Source organism: Diadema antillarum, unplaced genomic scaffold, assembly GCF_040938485.1.
Source record: "Diadema antillarum isolate AM-2024a unplaced genomic scaffold, OU_Dant_1.0 seq00001174_RagTag, whole genome shotgun sequence".
Taxonomy (NCBI): Eukaryota; Metazoa; Echinodermata; class Echinoidea; order Diadematoida; family Diadematidae; genus Diadema; species Diadema antillarum.
The window spans coordinates 472,138-489,671 of record NW_027271977.1 but is presented as its reverse complement, the minus strand read 5'-3'; the positions used below and the strand labels follow the sequence as shown (position 1 = coordinate 489,671).

The following is a 17,534-nucleotide window of genomic DNA, read 5'->3' as shown; positions in this document are numbered from 1 at the left end:
GCAGCTCCTCGGCTAGAGAGCCAAAGGTAAAATGCACCTTCGTCATCAAAGCAAGATGGTGTCCATCTCTAAAACGTTTTAATCATCACGGACGTTCTTTTTTTCTCGGAGGTTCGTCTAAAGATATAATTTCGATTCCTATTTGACAAAGGATGGACAGAAACTCAAAACAAACATATTATCGTGTGGCTAGATCTTAGTTGATTACGACTCAGAACAATATCATCAATAACGTTTCATGGGATACGATCTTTATTAGAAAATAGCGGAATCACGTCCGTGACGAAAACTGAGTATAATTTTGCATAAAAGAATATTACGTCCCATGTACAGCCAGCAAACATGCAATTTTTTCAGGATATGCTCATTAGGTGGAACACCAAATTTTCGTATACATTACAGTTGGGACAACAAAGTAGAATTTGCAGCAGCGATAGAAATAAAAGCATCACGGACGTTCGTCTGTTTAGGACTTTGATATTTCAATTGTTCTCTGTGATTTCATACGTGCTCATAAACTTCTTATAATTTTGTGGTTCATACCCATGATATGTCAGATCCAGAACATGGTCAGATATTAGATGCCACGTACGCTTAAAAATGCACATCATTACTTTGAAAAACAAAAATTATTGTGAAAATAGCGTTTTTACCGTATTTTTACGCTTTAAGTCCTTGTCAAATGAAAAATATCCGGCAAAAGTCAACCAAACCATATATTTCCTGAAAGGAAATTTACCAATCTTTGAGATGACATGAAAAAATCTGGTGTCTTAGATCTTCCTGGCGTGTTCTAAGGGAAATAATGTCATAAGGTGCGAAAATTGGCAATTGTACATCGTTCAAAATTCTCACCCATATATACAGTGTATTATATTATATATATATATGTATATATATATATATATATATATATATATATATAATATATATGTATATTATATACAACATATAATATGTATATATATATATATATATATATATATATATATATGGGTGTTACGAAAAATAAACCTACTTTCGATCCTTAATAGCTCGAAAGCTATATATCACGTTACACTGACATTGATATGAGCAAAACCTGAATAGTGTACAGTTTCTTTTGGTGGTAATTTGAAATAGAAAAGCATGAATCAGTTTCATTAAATTCGATTATATTCTTGAAGCTGGGGTTCAGACTTTGCTCTAAAATCAACCCTCTGTACCAAAATTCTATCTTTGCACAGGGGTCAGTTGGTGGGTATGGGAGTGTGTGGTTAAAACCAAGATAATTTTCCTTGACAATTGCCAGAGTTTAAATGCTTTATTGGGTTGTTTTTTTTTCATGACGAATTCCACTATCAAAGCAAGTCATTTTTCATCCTGAAATGTGATTTGATTTGATTTGATTTTGATTATGTAGTGTATGCCAGCACATGGATAGGCCTACATGCGCTTACACTTTCATGTGCATGCATTTTTACCATGAATTCAGACTAGCAGTGCCAAGGGCAATCCATCATGAATCATTGATAAAGCATTCATGTGCCTTGGAACAAGAGACCAGAAGCTTAGTCAGCAGAGCTCTGAAACAGTGGTTTCGTGGTATTCATGTTCATTGTTCGGGGTCATGTAAGCGCACAGTTACATGCCCATCATTGGCTCCTGTGTAAAGTTCAAATTCTTTAAAGAGGGTACAAAATTGGCCAAAATCTGGAACCTACCTTTAAAATTAATCATGGAATATAATGAAACTGATGTATGCTTTCATTCAAATCATCTCTAACTAAATTTTACACTGTTCAACTATTACTCATCAATGGCAGCGCTATCCGATATACAGTTTTCATATTACTAAGGATCAAAAGCGGTAAATGTTTTATGTGTGTGTTTGTGTGTGTGTGTGTGCGGCACCTATTATATATATATACATATATATATATATATATATATATATATATATATGATTATGTATATATATATATTTGTGAGATATGAGAAAGGAAGGAGAAATCGGTGTGTAGCTTTGACATCATTATTCCTTTAACTATCATTATATATATATATATATATATATATATATATATATATACTGGATATATATATACTGGATATATATACATGCATAATATATATGTTTAGGTGTATGAAATAATATATAATATACAGAAAATGAGAGAGCAAGATACGCTGATTATCAACGTTTGCATACAATGTGATAACCAAAATAACTGTTGACGGGTTTGAAACACAGCAAGGACACAAAGAGGACTTCAGTTGTTGATGTACTATTATGGTACGTCACAGGAAAAGTTTAAACGAGGTTGATTCCCCCCTTTTTTCTAACGCTCCGATGAGCTACAAGCCTCCTGCGCTCTTGCATGTCATCATGAAAGTATGGCAGACAACGAGGATGGGACTGTGTGTCAAGAAGCCGCTACTCTTGTGGAAGGGAGGGTGTTCAACTTACATAGTGTTTTTCACACATTATGAGTTAAAATCCGTACTTATACTTTAGAAATCAGGAAAAGGAACCTGGACTTAGCACCTAAACGACGCGAGAATCTGTACTTGAGGCAGCGTCTGACAAAATAACAATAATAATAATAAATAGTTATATCCACAATAATAATGATAGTTGCAATAATAATAATAACAATGATATTAATAGTAAAAATAATAGTTATAGAAATAATAATGTTCATTGACCCTACCTGCCAAAATATCAAAAAAAATCCTTCATAAATGAAGTTTGAAGTTTGAAGTTTTTATTAGCAACAACATTTTAAACATGTACATATAAGATTCATAACACAATCGTATCTACATACAAATGTGAAAAAAATATACTTATCTGTTACTCCTTTACAATAACATGATTAAGTGATGACATTTGAGAGTTAAATATGATACATGTAGCATAATTGTTGGAAACCAAAAGTTAGCACAAGTGCTAGTCGAAATTGGTCACCTTGATCTTCATACTAAAAGCTAAATACAAAAGAAAAATTATTACATGGTAAGTTGAAATGACTGTTAATATTTATACAATGTATATCATTCATTTTCTAACATAGAAAACCAATAATACTTGATACAGTATAATATCTATAAGAGTAGGAAATCTGAAAGTCATTTACGAAATGTAGATCTTTTGCTTTGTTCACCCATTTCTCGTGGCAATGTGTTTCCCAAAATTCTCGGATCACTACGAACATGTAATCATCTGTTATTTGTATCATTCTAAACCTTTTCTGCAAGTTTCATTCAAATCCGTTCATTCCTTTTTGAGTTATTTTGCACACAGACAAACTAACTAACTAACTAACGAACAAACACACAAACACACAAACCAACGTTAACAAAAACATAACCTCCTCCCTTGGCGGAGGTAATAATAATAACAACAAATACAAAATGACTTTACCACTTTTATGAGGATAACCTATTAGTATGCAGTAGGCCGAGAGAAAGGGGGGGGGGGGGTAAGAGACAGCAGCACCAGAACACAACTTTATTCTAACTGATGCCTGCTGAATATTTGCATAATATTGACTGGCCGCGATGGAGATGCTAGAAAATATTCTTTCAGTGCGGGCAATATTTATCTGGTATCTCCCTCAAGGCCAGTTAATATCATAATTATTACCTATCCCCTAGGTAAATTAGGAAAATATGTGAATACGGCTATACACTATGATTATAGATCAAGCCACATTCGACAACCTTTAGATCATCACCAACATGTCGAATAATTGAAAATTGTTCATTAGTGTATAGACCGATTCAATTTCAATGACCTATTCACCTACCACCGCTAGCGGCGCTATAACGGTCGCCATAACTGGGGGCCAACGGGGGCTTCCAGCGAGCTAGCTACCCAGCGAGTTGCACTTGCAGCTGAGCAGCCTAGCGTACCCATCGCGCATAGTAAGCCGGGCCTGGCCGCTGCGCCGCGGCCGGCGACCGCCACGCTAATAATGTGATTGATTACTCACTGTGGGGAAAAGTCAGTCAGCGGCTTTTAATGCTTTTCTTTTGGACAAACCGAGTGATTCAGACATATTAATCTACAATGAAAACTGCAAAGGAAGGATCAGGAAAACACATTGTGCAGTTGTTGGGTGCACAAATAACAGAAAAAATAGAAATGGAAGCTGCACGGCAGTGTGTGAAATTCAGACACCGCTGATGCATGATAAATATACAATTAGAGACAATAAGTGAAATACAACGGTATAAAAAATGCATAGATATCGAAACAAACTATGCCTACTACATTCTCTATTTAACTAGCCTTTCACTGCATATTTGTAAAATATGTGGTTCATTTTAGAAGACAAGTTCAGATCAAAGATTTTGAGAATTCACTATCTTTTTTTTAATGCTTGGGTGCACTACTTGCCAAAGTTAGAATACACTTCCTGGCTATACTATTATTATGACAAACATTTTACAGCCTACACTACAGCTAAATAAATGTTTCAAGATGCGGTAAATTCTTATATTGTTTTCACTTCTTCAATGTTCAGCACTGAATTGACCATAGGCCCTATTCAATTTTGGCCTGGAACTCTGAATTTGATTTTTGATAAAGTGATAGGCCTACTTATAAATATTAAACCATGGATGGTGGCAATCATCCGTTTCATAATCATATTAAGAAAGTATGATTTGAAAATCACTTTTGTAGATCATAATATTAGGCGTTAGCGTGATGTTATGCAACGTTACTTAAATAGACCTAAAATAGTAGTTTTGGCTGTTGACATCAGTTTATACGGTTTAGAAACGCGTAGATTTGTATTCCTTTTGGTTTACTTAGTTAGGCTTGCCTGAAGTTATCGACAACCGAAAATGATATAGGATGTAGGGTTCTAGAAGTCAATAGGTCTAGATCTAGTCTGGACTCTTGCCTAGAATTCTAGATAAGATCTAACGTTAGACAGATTCTACCCCGCTGGCCCGAGACTCCCGAGTAAAGGCAAAAGCCTAAAAAGTTAACTGATAGGTTGCAATTTATAGCGCCATATCTAGCTCAAGATTCTTATTCATTATTTGTATTTAATTAATCAGTTAACTTCTCAACAGTCTAGGCTTACTAGCAAGACGTCTGCCTGCGCCTAGCCATAGTTCTCCCCAGCGGTTTTTATTCTCTTTTTATACACAAATGTGAACATATGGGGCTTACACGCGAGTACCCAAGTCATCGCCAAAGAAATAGAGTCTACCTACACTCACGGATCGTACCGATATCTACCTTGAAATTCAAGTTTCATACTCGGTGTAAGTTGTTTATTTTTTATTTTTTAAATTAGCTAGCGAAAAAAAAAAAGCAGACTCTAGTTGTCACAAATCCAGATGCGTCGATCGCTGCCAGCGCCAGAGATAGTTAGCTGGCCGGCTGGCGCCGGGTGGTAAAAGCACTGGCTGCCGCTGGCACACTTGCCACGCACGCAGGGCGTTTGCCGACCCGGCCTGGATAGCCCCCAGTTATGGCGTCGCCATAAGAGGGCGCACTTCCCTGAACAGTCGCTTGAATCGGTCTATACCATTCAACTCCAAGTTCCAAGATATATGTAGTTGCAACAGACGAACTTCAAACATCCGAACGTTTTTACACTTTATTTTTGCTTCGGTTTCAATTTGGAGAGTTGTAATAACAGTTACTGATTGTCACTGTGGAGTTATTGAGCACAAATGGACTAGTCATTGTTTGACGTGTAGTGCTGCTGGAAGTGGTCGACCTTGTATGAGTTGATTTATCGGCGTTCTTCTGCGGTGCGTGTAACCGACACGCAGCGACTTCCTTGAATGTCTTCGCTTTGTGGTCGACCGGAATGTTTACATGTAAAGTGATTGGCTAGACCGGAATGTTTACAGTGCACTCCCGTTATAACGAACACGTCGGTTATAACGAAATTCCGGTTATAACGAAGTAAAAATTTTGGCTGCAATACCATCCACTCTATGTATTTCTATTGTAGATTTTGTTCGGTTATAACGAAATTCCGATATAACGAAAGAAAACTGCTGGTCCCGAGGACTTCGTTATAACGGAAGTCCACTGTATATGTAAAACCCCGAATGCTCGTGATATGCTCTAATGTCGCCTGCTGAACTCCCAACCCTGCAAAATACCAACTGCAATTTCCTCGGAAAACTACCTCGTGTAGGTAATAATAATCGATATTGACCAACATCAAAACATCTTTTCCGGAACAGGTGTTTCTTACGGCCGGATCTTAGCCATGGTAGTATATCGCTGCTTTTACAGCGTGGTCATCAGCTACTCCGTCTACTTCTTTTTTGCCTCCTTCACCTCCAATTTGCCCTGGGAGGGCTGTCACCATTCTTGGAACACACCGTACTGCAGTGAGCTTATTGACGATTGTCTGGAAAACGGAGGCATCATTGTTGCCAATGGCAGCTGCGCTAACCAGACAATGATAAGTAAGGATGAGTTTGGAGAATTCAGCATGTCGTTTAGACCGGAGAGTGTTTCCCCTGACATATGGGATCGTCGCACTGATCCGAGCGAGGAGTACTGGAGGCGAGTATACCTGTTCTGAGCAAGTATACATTAAATAAATTGATAAACAACCGGGGGGGGGGGGGGGAGAGGGTGGTTAAGAAATTTTAAAGGGGAGGTTGGAAGATGACCCGTGCATATGAATTACAATGTCCTGATAAAAATGTGCATCTTATGTTTGGAAAGGAAATTATTTGCACCTAGATTCATAAACTCGTGATGAATACTTTGTATCAACTGATTGAGTCACTTTAGCTGTCATCAGCATAACATTGGTAAAAGTGAAGAATTCAATGTCATTTGAACACTTTCCTGTGTTTCTGTATTTGCATTTCCTAGTTGATCAAGACTGTCTCAACCTTTACGTTTTCTGTTTCTTTGTTTTTTTTTTCCTGCAAACTTGTAACAAGGGCCAAGATTTACCAAGGAGTATGTTTGATGGCTATGACGGGAGAAAGCGCAATAGCGTGAGCCCACTCGGCTGGGCTCCCTACCATACAGCGAGAGGGCCTTGATTAAAGACTATAATGGTCTCTGACCTGACATGATATCACTGTATGTTTACTCTTCTTAGCTTTCACTTTCTCCATTGTCATAAACAAGGAATGCGGTTCTCCAGGAATCGTCTGGTATCGAGGAGACTGGAGGCGTGGTTTGGAAGATCGCTCTTTGTAACCTCTTCGTGTGGGTCGTCACCTTTGTTATCGTAGTCCGAGGCATCAAGATTTCTGGCAAGGTAAACATTTGCAAGCTGAAGATAAAGTACGGCTTTTTTTCATATATCGAAGAGATTTATTGCAAAATAAGTTAAGGGCCATGTTCAAAGTAACTCCGTTTAGAAATAAGTCCATCAATAGATGGAGCAAAATTAACACTTTCCAATGATACTATAGTTGTAACATTACAAGAAATATTCTTGAAGTTATGATTAAAAATATCCTGTATTTTCTTATTATTGTCATGGTTTTTATGAGCTTTAATCACAAATATTTCAACTTAACAAGAATGGATTTAGCTCGTTTTGCGATAAAACTCTTCTTATAGTTGACTGAAATACTACAGAAGTTACATGTTGAATGAAGAGAAAAAAAGAAGGGTCCACCCCTCAAAATAAAATAGAAATAAAAACGAGCGTTATAACAAAATGACGTTTGATTTCAAGGGGAAATACATCAAGCCAAATCTCTAGTGACAATAATTGAACAATGTTATCAAAACAGAAGTCACAAAGTGACTCGCACCTGCTTATATTCACTCGCGTTCTTTTTTTAACGAGTTCTAAAGGATGGAATGAAGGTTGAAATAAGGAACTTTAATATATACCTTAGAACATTTTTGTCGTTCTGTACACGGTCGGGACCCCTTCTCGCACTCTGCCTTTGATTATATAGATATAGATATAGATATAGATATAGATATAGATATAGATATAGATATAGATATAGATTAGATATCTACAGTCTACAGAGATGGGATTAAGTGATGACGAAAGGCCGATGATAATGTGTACTATGATTTTTACAATTCTTACAAGGGACATGCCTTATACGTATCTCATTCCCTTCATATTATTATGATCATGTATATGCTTATTATCTGTGTTTTCTTGATGACATCAAGGTTGCTTACTTCACTGCACTCTTTCCATACGTCCTGCTAACGGCCTTACTTATTCGCGCTCTCACTCTGGAGGGTAGTGCAGACGGCATCCGTATCTTTTTATCTCCTCGCTCATTCCGGTGGCACATTCGAGACCTTGAGGTTTGTCCGTTACTTTTGATTTTGAAAACTTTCTGAGAAAAAAAAGTTACTTTTTGTCTTTAACACAAAACTGAAGTCGTGCAGGCTGGACTGTTTATTTAACCAATCCTTTTATTGACACATCTTTCCCATTTCAATGAGACGCTCAATGTTCTGTCATCATAATGCTCAAGCTTGTAAAAAGTGCACCTTTGTTATTGCCAACACAATTAAATGTAATGGAAAGAGGAAGAGTTTCCCTTTAGCCAAAACTAACAATGAGCTCTCCATAGCTGGCATTAATGGTAACTGCCCTTCTGAAGTTAGATTATTATTTTTTATCCGCACTCTTGATATTATACATGTATTTAAAATTCATGTTATGCTGATGGTACAAAACTGTAAAATTTAGCAAATATACCGTGACGTTATTTCTTATTTTGAATAAAATCAAGTTATTGTCCACTTTTGCTTTCTTCATGTCTTTATCCAAATGAAGGTGCTATGACATATTGATATGCATTGATGAATATGGTTAATCTTTTCTTTCCATTTAAATATTCTTTCATGGTTAATAGTTTCATATTTCATATTTCCCTGAGGTGAAAAAACTCCTCTCATGAATGTATCTTTTTATTGATATCCTTTTTTTTTTGTTTCTCTAAACCATTTTTTTTTTCAAAAGAAAAAATATCGTCAATGCATGTTGGAGATACTCTGCACTACCGTACACTTTTAAACATCTCCTCTTAAATGTTTTGTTATCAATCATCTGAATAGAATTATACGAATCAATTTGAAATCCTTGCACACAGTTTTGGGGTGCGGCTGCCATAAACGTTTTCCACTCCTTTGGAGCAGGCACGGGGAGTTTGACCACGCTGGCATCCTTCAACAATTTTCATACCAACTTCATCATGTAAGTTATTTCTTTTTTCCTGGGGATTGCCGAGGTACCATGTTGGAGTGTCGTGTATACACTATTAATAAGGAAACAAAGGTCAATTTCCATTCCCTTTCCCTTTTCGTTCGGTATTTGAATATTCAAAACGCATCTGTTCCTCTGACATTGAGGACTATTATTGCAATCCATGATATTCGGAACAATGTATCGTTATTATTGTTATCAACATCATTAATTCTTCTTCTTCTTCTTCTTTCTTTATTTCTGGACAAAATTTGTGTATCGATTAGCTCAGAAAGTGTTCTTCCTATCAATTTCAAACTTATACCATATATGTATCATGTCCCAAAGACGACGGGTCTAATAAAATCATAGTGATCAGTCGACCGTGACGTCACTATGACGTCATTATATGAAAACACATTCTCAAACATATCTCATCAATGGAATGGAATTTTTCAATGAAATTTACGTCACATATATTTCAAGTTATGCGCATTCTACTCATATTCTCAAAATTCATATTTTCTCTTAAAACGCGCGCGTACGCGCGCGTTAAAATATTTGTATGCTCCAATCGAGCTCAAATTTTTTTTGCACACGTTTCAGACCATTTGGAGCATTTTTCGAAAAATTGAAAAAATCGGACGGACGCGTACGCGCGCGCACATATACGCACGCACAGCTCATATGCAACTGAAATTTCCCGTTTTTTGACGTTTATCGGATGCCTGAAATGTCAAGTAATACTTCTACCAAGTTTCAAGTCAATCCGACTCAATATGACGTCATACGGGCCCGTCAAAGTTGAAATTCCGCGCGCGCGTCAATGGCGATATACAGTGCAACAATGCCAAAAAACCACCAATTTTAATTCCGATATTACTCGTCAGGATGGACGGTGACCCTCCATTTTCTTTTTATATTCTGAAAGCTGATGAGTTGTTCATGTCATTTCATGGGTTGGCGATGCTGAAAAAATGATTAAAAGATATCAAATTTCTTAATAAATTAAAAAAAGTAAATTTTCAAAATGACGTCATCAAGTTTCAAGTTCACTCGAGCGTATCGCACTAATCCTTTGCCAATTTTCACCCAGATTTCAGTATGATGTAGCTTATTAAATACTCTTTCATTAATGCAATAACAACATTTTGATTGCATGACGGCATCACCTCGTAAAAATGGATTAAATGTAATCTTGTCAAATTTGACCAGTTTAAGTGTTATCTCTATGGGAGTGCAGTTTTTCTGGAAATGAAAATTGACATGACTATCTTTATCGAGCACTAGCTCCCTTATGCTTCGGTGAATTTCTCCCAGATTTTAATATGTTGTAGCTGAGACTTTGGGCTATCGGTAATGTGCCCTTTATTTTTCATTTGATGTCGGGATCACGTCCAAAAACTTGGTTGAAATTAAAGCTTATCTTCGATGTATTGAGATATTCCTTTCTTTTTCCAAGTTTCTTTGCAATAACTCAAGAAAAACACGCTCTATCAGCATAATATTTTGCACATGTTTAGTTCATGTCACGTACATTATTTCATAAGATAACAACTACTTGATCAGACACCATATTGGGTATGTAAATTGGGGTCAAAGGTCATAAATGTTTCATCTTGTATCTTGGTGAATACATGTCCTATCTTTCCCATATTTTGCACACGTGAAGACCATGTTACAGGGATCATTTCATAAAATAACCACATTTTGCTCAGATGCCATCTTGTCTGTCTATTATTATTACTGTTATAATTCAATCTTTGTGTGAACACCTTGTTCTATATCTTAAAATAATCTATTGTATATCCGAGCTAGATATGATATACCATCATTTTCGGTATACGTTATATATTTTTCATTGAGAAATACGAAAATAGATATAAACTGAATTTAAGAAGTCCTCACCTTTCATGTGGTGTATGTAATGATAAATGCGATTAAATAAGGGATACTAAAGTTACTGACACGACACTTAAAAGGGATACAATGTAACACTCTGACAATCCACACGAAGGAATTTCTTCCAAAAGGTGTTAGATGTCGGTTATAATTCTGAGTTGACAGGACTCCAATTTATTTCATATTTCTCGATGAAAAAATACATTAAATATAACAAAATTAAATGATTCATGGCATCAAGCTAGGAGGCATAATATTAAAAAAAAAAATGAATGATATCCAGCTAGGAGGCATAATGGAATATTGCAATCATATGAAGAGTATGTTCGCAAAAACCGATAAGTCCATATTTGCCAAATCGAGATATTTGCAATTAAAGGTCAAGAAAAATAAAGAGAATAATAAGAAAATTTTTGCTTCTTTTGACCATAACTTCAAAAATGCACCTTTATATGTAGTGATCAATATATCATTTAAAAGGTATTGTTTTGTACTCTATGACAGAGACCATACTTCAAAATTTTCAAAAATGGACTTATCGGTTTTTGTGAACAAAGTCTTCAATATAAACCATAGTGGTCGATATATGAAAGTTGGGATCTGAGAATGAATGCTAAAGAAATATAATGGAGCCTATAGTTAGAAGAAAGCTTGTTTAGAGTAGGTCCCACTTATAATCGAGCGTAAAGAGTAAGATTAGGAGCACGGGTACAACGAATGACCGAATCATAGAAAAAAAAACACACACACACAAATATTCAGCGATATAGCAAATTCTTCTCAAATGCAGGTTTACAGTATGAGTCAATATATAATGACAATGGTACAGTTTGGACTATATTAGAAAATTATACATTTTGTGGCTTCAGAAAAGACTGCGAAGTATTGAGAAAAGAACACGTGCACCAGCAATTTAAAAAAAGAAAAAAAAACACAAAACAAAGAAACAGCAAACGCTGTGTCCACCATTCGAGGCAATATCATAAAACATGGCTATAACAAATAAAATAGCCACCCCTGTCAGATGATAAAGACGTCGTCGGTGCTTAATTCCAAAAGAATCGGGGGAAGTGCAATATAATGAAATATAATATAATATATGAATATAATGTACATACATTGTACATTACATTTTTTTCATTTTCCTCCCTCTCACTTAAAGAAATATAAAAACATAGAAACACTGTATGCGCCATATAAGCACTGTATCATTATCAATGAAATGCATAGAGGCCTATCCCGCCCTTCCCTCTTTCTCTCTCACTGATCTTTGTTTCAGATAAACAGGTTTTGTTGACTTGGTATAACAAACGAAATTCATTAGTCGTTACTTCCTTTTGTAATCGTAGGATCAAATATTTTAAAGTTGGAATTTCCTCCGTCCTGGACATCCCGGAGGAGAAGGAAATCAGACAATAAAAATGTTCAGACAAACGTTCTACTCCAAGATTTTCTGGAAGCTGGCAAACTCCGTTTTTCCCCGAGGAAGACAAATAAGCCATTACCCTGCTCACACTGCAAATCAATAGTTTTTCTTTTTTATCACATATATTTAGGTCATATAGACGTAAATGATCAATTTTCACCTTCACCAATTGAGTAAATTTTTTCCCCTTTGACACAATAGCCATTCCCTCGCAGGTGCTTTGTACAGCGAGCAGCTTAACTAGTTATTAAAGAAGTCATTCCATCCATCATGCCCATGTTTTGTTTTGATTTTACTTGGCAAATTCAGTTTCCATTGGTTTTTAACCTGATTTCTTTGTTGTTTGTTGTTTTTTGCTCCTTGTCTGGTATTGAAGTGACGCAGTCGTCGTAGTTCTTGTAAACAGCTTGACTAGTATTTACTGCGGACTGACTGTGTTCAGCATCCTCGGAGTGTTGGCAAAACAGACTGGGGTTCCTGTGTATGAGCTTGCATATAGTGCTGGTAAGGCTCATAGATATATACCAAATCATATGCAATAAAAGAGATTTTGTTCCTGTGAAATCTGCCATGCATACAGGTATTCATAAAGAAGTAATGGGCGTCTTCATAGGAACAGTGGCAAAGTACACGTTGTTTACATGTCGACAACTGCAGAGTAGCAGAGCAACAGCAGAGCAAGACCTTACTTCTTTGAAGTCTTGCCCAACGTTTGGAACGTGGATGACAAATAAAATATGTAGACTGTTATCTGTATATCACGCAGTGGCGTATTGGGGGGGGGCAAGGGGGGCATGTGCCCCGGGCGCCACTCCTTGTGGGCGCAAAAAAAAAACGAAGAAGAAGAAAAAAAAAGAAAAAACGAAGAAGAAGAAAAAAAAGAAAAAGGAAGAAGAACAAGAACAAGAAAACTCGCCCGGAAAGGGGGGGGGGGAGAATGATGGGGAGGGGGGGGGGGCAGAAAACCAAATCAAACAAGATAAAAACAAAACATGATGATGACGCGGACAAAATGGCAATGTTTCTTGTGTTCACACAAGAATTTCATGTTCTGTCAGCTGAAATACAAACATTTTAGGCTCGCTCGCTGCGCTCGCTCGCCAAAATTTATATGTATAAAAATGTAAGAACAAAACGTGATGATAACGCGGACAAAATGACAATGTCTATTGTGTTCACACATGTCATTTTACATTTAGCAGGCAAAATGTGGCACGGAGCAGCGGCTGCAATTTCATTCGTTCTGAAGCGATCGCCAATTGGATCAAAAGAAGGCGCCAACGGTTTCGAACATACGGGAGGGGGTGCAAAAAAATCAAACAAGATAAGAATAAAACGTAATGATGACGTGGAAATATACAAATTTCGGCTCGTTCCCTCGTACAACTTAGAGTAATTTTTCAGGTTCTCAGTTTGTTGGTATAAAACGTTATCTATAAGGCCGTCACTATTATCTTTATTAGAATTGTAAGATTTAATAAGTAAAAAATAACAAGAGTTCCATGTTTTGTAAGTTGAAATGCAACAATTTTCGGCTCACTCGCTGCGCTCGCTCGCTATAATATATCAAACAAAAAAGAGAAGAAGATAATAACAAAACGTTACGATGACGCTGACAAAATGACAATGTTTATTATGTTCACACATGTCATTTTATACTTAGCAGGAAAAAATGTTACACGGAGTAGCGATTGCAATTTCATTCGGTCTGAAGCGATCGCCAATTGCAGCAAAAGAGATCAGTTTCGAATATACGGGAGGGGGGCGCACAAAAACAACAAATCAAACAAGATAAGAACAAAACGAAATGATGACGCGGAAATATACAAATTTTGGCTCACTCGCTCTTACTAATTTAGAATATTTTTTAAAGTGCTCAGTTTGTTAGTATAAAGACTTATCTATAAGGTCGTCACTATATCTTGATTAGAATTGTAATAAGATTTGATAAGCAAAAAATTACAAGAATTTCATGTTTTGTAAGCTGAAATACAAAAAAAAAAAAAAAAAAAATCGGCTCGCTCGCCAAAATTTATCTAAATTCGTCACTTTTAAATATCATGTGGACTTTATTTAAATTCCCTATACCGGGTTGGGATTAAACACTATTTCAGAAAATTACGGAGGCAATTTTCGCGCTTGCCCCGGGCGCCGTTTTCCCTAGATACGCCATATGTAATGAATAATTCAAATACTTCCCTAACAAAGAGAAAGAAAGAGAGAGAGAGAGAGAGAGAGAGAGAGAGAAATTAAAAAACCCCAACAACAACAACAACAGCAGCAGCAACAACAACAACACCAAACAAATTTCCGCTAGCGATGTTCGTGCATGATTGAATGCAGATATGATAATAATCCTTTACCTATGGCACATGGTCGATATATCGAGGAGCAAGACGATCCATGAAATAAAAAAAAAAAAAAACATGCAGTTCTTTTCAGTCAAATCGGAGTTCATAAGTGACATATCAAACCCTCCGTCAGACATCAAACTGATGCATGTCACACAATGTTCCTTCCGATGGCTAATAAATCTTGCACAAGTGGGGACAGGCGGGACCCAGTTCCTCAGGGCTAAATCCTCGTGATCGTAGGCCTAAGATATCTTTATCTTTTATTTTATTTATTATTTTTTTTTTATTCGGAAGGTTCACAGCAACGTTGTATGCATTATGGTTCCAGTTCGTTGATACCAAAAATGCTATTCCGAAAATGAAAAAAAAAAAAGAATCGTTGCTTGCAAGGTTTGCTAATCTCGAAACGAAATAATTTTTGACATTCTAAACGTTCATTGATACGTAACTGTTTTCCATTTTGTGATTAACGACCCGTATTTTATTCGAGTTGACTATACCATGGACGTAGTAGGTCCATGACTATACATATCTAATCCTGATTTCAAGAAAGCCATGTTGTATATCAACTGCGTATACATTTGACCTTGCAGTGGTGTATTTGCTGTTCGTCACATGTCCATCTGCTTTGGCTAAATTTCCCGCTGCCCCTGTATGGTCAGCCATGTTCTATTTCACGATTTTCCTTGTGGCTCTTAACTCCCAGGTATGTATAATTTCATTGTAAATATCTATGTATGTTACACACTTATACACTGTGGTAGCATCAAAGTAAAAATGAATAGACATTTTGTTGATCAAATGAAAAAAGGCGAAAGTATACATGGTAAAACGTCTCAGAACCGCTGATTGGTTATGAACGCAATAGTTTTTATATTTAATATGGCTAATCAATTTGAAACGCAACAGCCACACAAACTTTTAACTAAGTCATGACAAAAAAACAAACAAACAAATAAACAAACAAATAAACAAACAAACAACAAACAAAGAAACAAACAAATGAACAAACAAACAAACAAACAAAGAAACAAACAAACAAACGTTTTTGAAAGTAACCTGAACGCTACTCATCTATAAAACTTGCAAAGGATAAATCTCCTGTATAGCCAGAATGGTGATCTCAATTCCGATTTTAATGCAATACTTATATCCTTCCATATACAACACAATCAATATAATTATGAATGAAATATTGATATGTCAAGAAATTTCATTGGAGGGAGCTTGACACCAGAAGCACAGCTGTGTAGTGTCTGCCACGTCGAACAATACAGCACAATATGTACAGGTTTAGACAGCAAGTAGAATGCATACACGCACAACTACACACACACACACACACACAGCACACACACACACACACAACACACACACACACACACACACACACACACACACACAAACAATAGGATTGATACGCACACTGTATATATTGGAGATCATGCCATTGTAACCTGCAGGGAAAAATACTCTAGTACACGTGATGTTATATTCAACTTTGATTCTGCCTTATCTTAATTACGGTATCATAGCTTGGGGAAACACTCATTCAATGTATCTTGATAGACTGCTACGTCTCCAGAAAAAAAAAACCCCTTCGTATATAAACTTGCAATGTATCTTGGAGATCCCATATGATGTTTTAATTTTTTGAACATAAGATTTTAAAAGTAACTGATCTTTATAATTATCATCTTGGTCAATTCATGTATAAATTTAGTAATAGTTTCTTACCTTCCATTTTACTGGGGCGTTTGTGAAGAATAACTCCTTCCACAGATACCCAACTCGTTATTCTAATGAATTTCATTTACCTTTAACCAGGACGATATTTACTCAATCCACATTTACTTTTGCTGGACCCAAATTTTGGAATGACCTTAGTGATAATATTTTTTAAAAACGGCCCCAAGTTTCAATTTTTTTAAGGTTAAGTTAAAGAATCTATTTTTAAGTACTTATAAGAAATTCTTGTGAACGTCATCATTAGAATTATATATATATATATATATATATATATATATATATATATAATTTCATATTCAAACTTAAATAGGATAACATTTTCAGTGTTGATTTCTCAATGATTGTAGAAGTACTGTAATATTCACTTTCATTTTTTCCTTAATGTTATGCGTAGGGCTTAGCGGCGCCGTTCAATCATCACTTTTCGTCTTCACAATCGACATCGTTTTTCTTTCTATTTTCCAACCATGTTATCAGTTCTTCTTTATCTCTCTGTATTTCCTTTCCTGTTCTTTTTTCTGCATGACAGCGACTTAGTTTGTGGATTTGTCTGGGTGTTTTTTCTGGGGCTACAGTTAGGTTTTTATTTGTAGTTTCTGTAATTCATTTTGTAAATAAGTTTCATGCGCTAAGTAGAAGACCAATGATATAAGATGTTAAAGATAATATAAAGTTTTGGTACCTCAAAAATTTCCCTGAGTTTCCTTTTCTTAGTTTGTGTTTCAGGTTGAAGTACCTTTCATATAACTAACACTGTGAGACTTACTCGCCCCAAAGTGCTCTCATGTCTTAGTAATCATGCAATAATGGTTTCGTACCAGAGCAGAGCCCGGGCTCTGATAAATTCGAACGAGCCGTTAGTTTGACTCGACGCGGTGCGATACCGCGAGAATCAATATACACGTATTGTACGAAACCATTGTTGCATGATTACTAAGACATGAG

General features: G+C 36.1%; 1 protein-coding gene across 1 annotated transcript in view; it reads left to right on the top strand.

The window, feature by feature from the left end:
- LOC139744433 (sodium- and chloride-dependent glycine transporter 1-like) overlaps positions 1-17,126 on the top strand; it is a 32,861-nt gene extending 15,735 nt beyond the window's left edge. Inside the window, exons 4-9 of the mRNA XM_071654872.1 lie at positions 6,205-6,532; positions 7,115-7,247; positions 8,132-8,272; positions 9,067-9,170; positions 12,863-12,990; positions 17,119-17,126. Of these exons, the coding sequence (XP_071510973.1) occupies positions 6,205-6,532; positions 7,115-7,247; positions 8,132-8,272; positions 9,067-9,170; positions 12,863-12,990; positions 17,119-17,126 (842 nt within the window). The remainder of the gene's footprint in view (positions 1-6,204; positions 6,533-7,114; positions 7,248-8,131; positions 8,273-9,066; positions 9,171-12,862; positions 12,991-17,118) is intronic.
- The last annotated feature ends 408 nt before the right edge of the window (positions 17,127-17,534 follow it).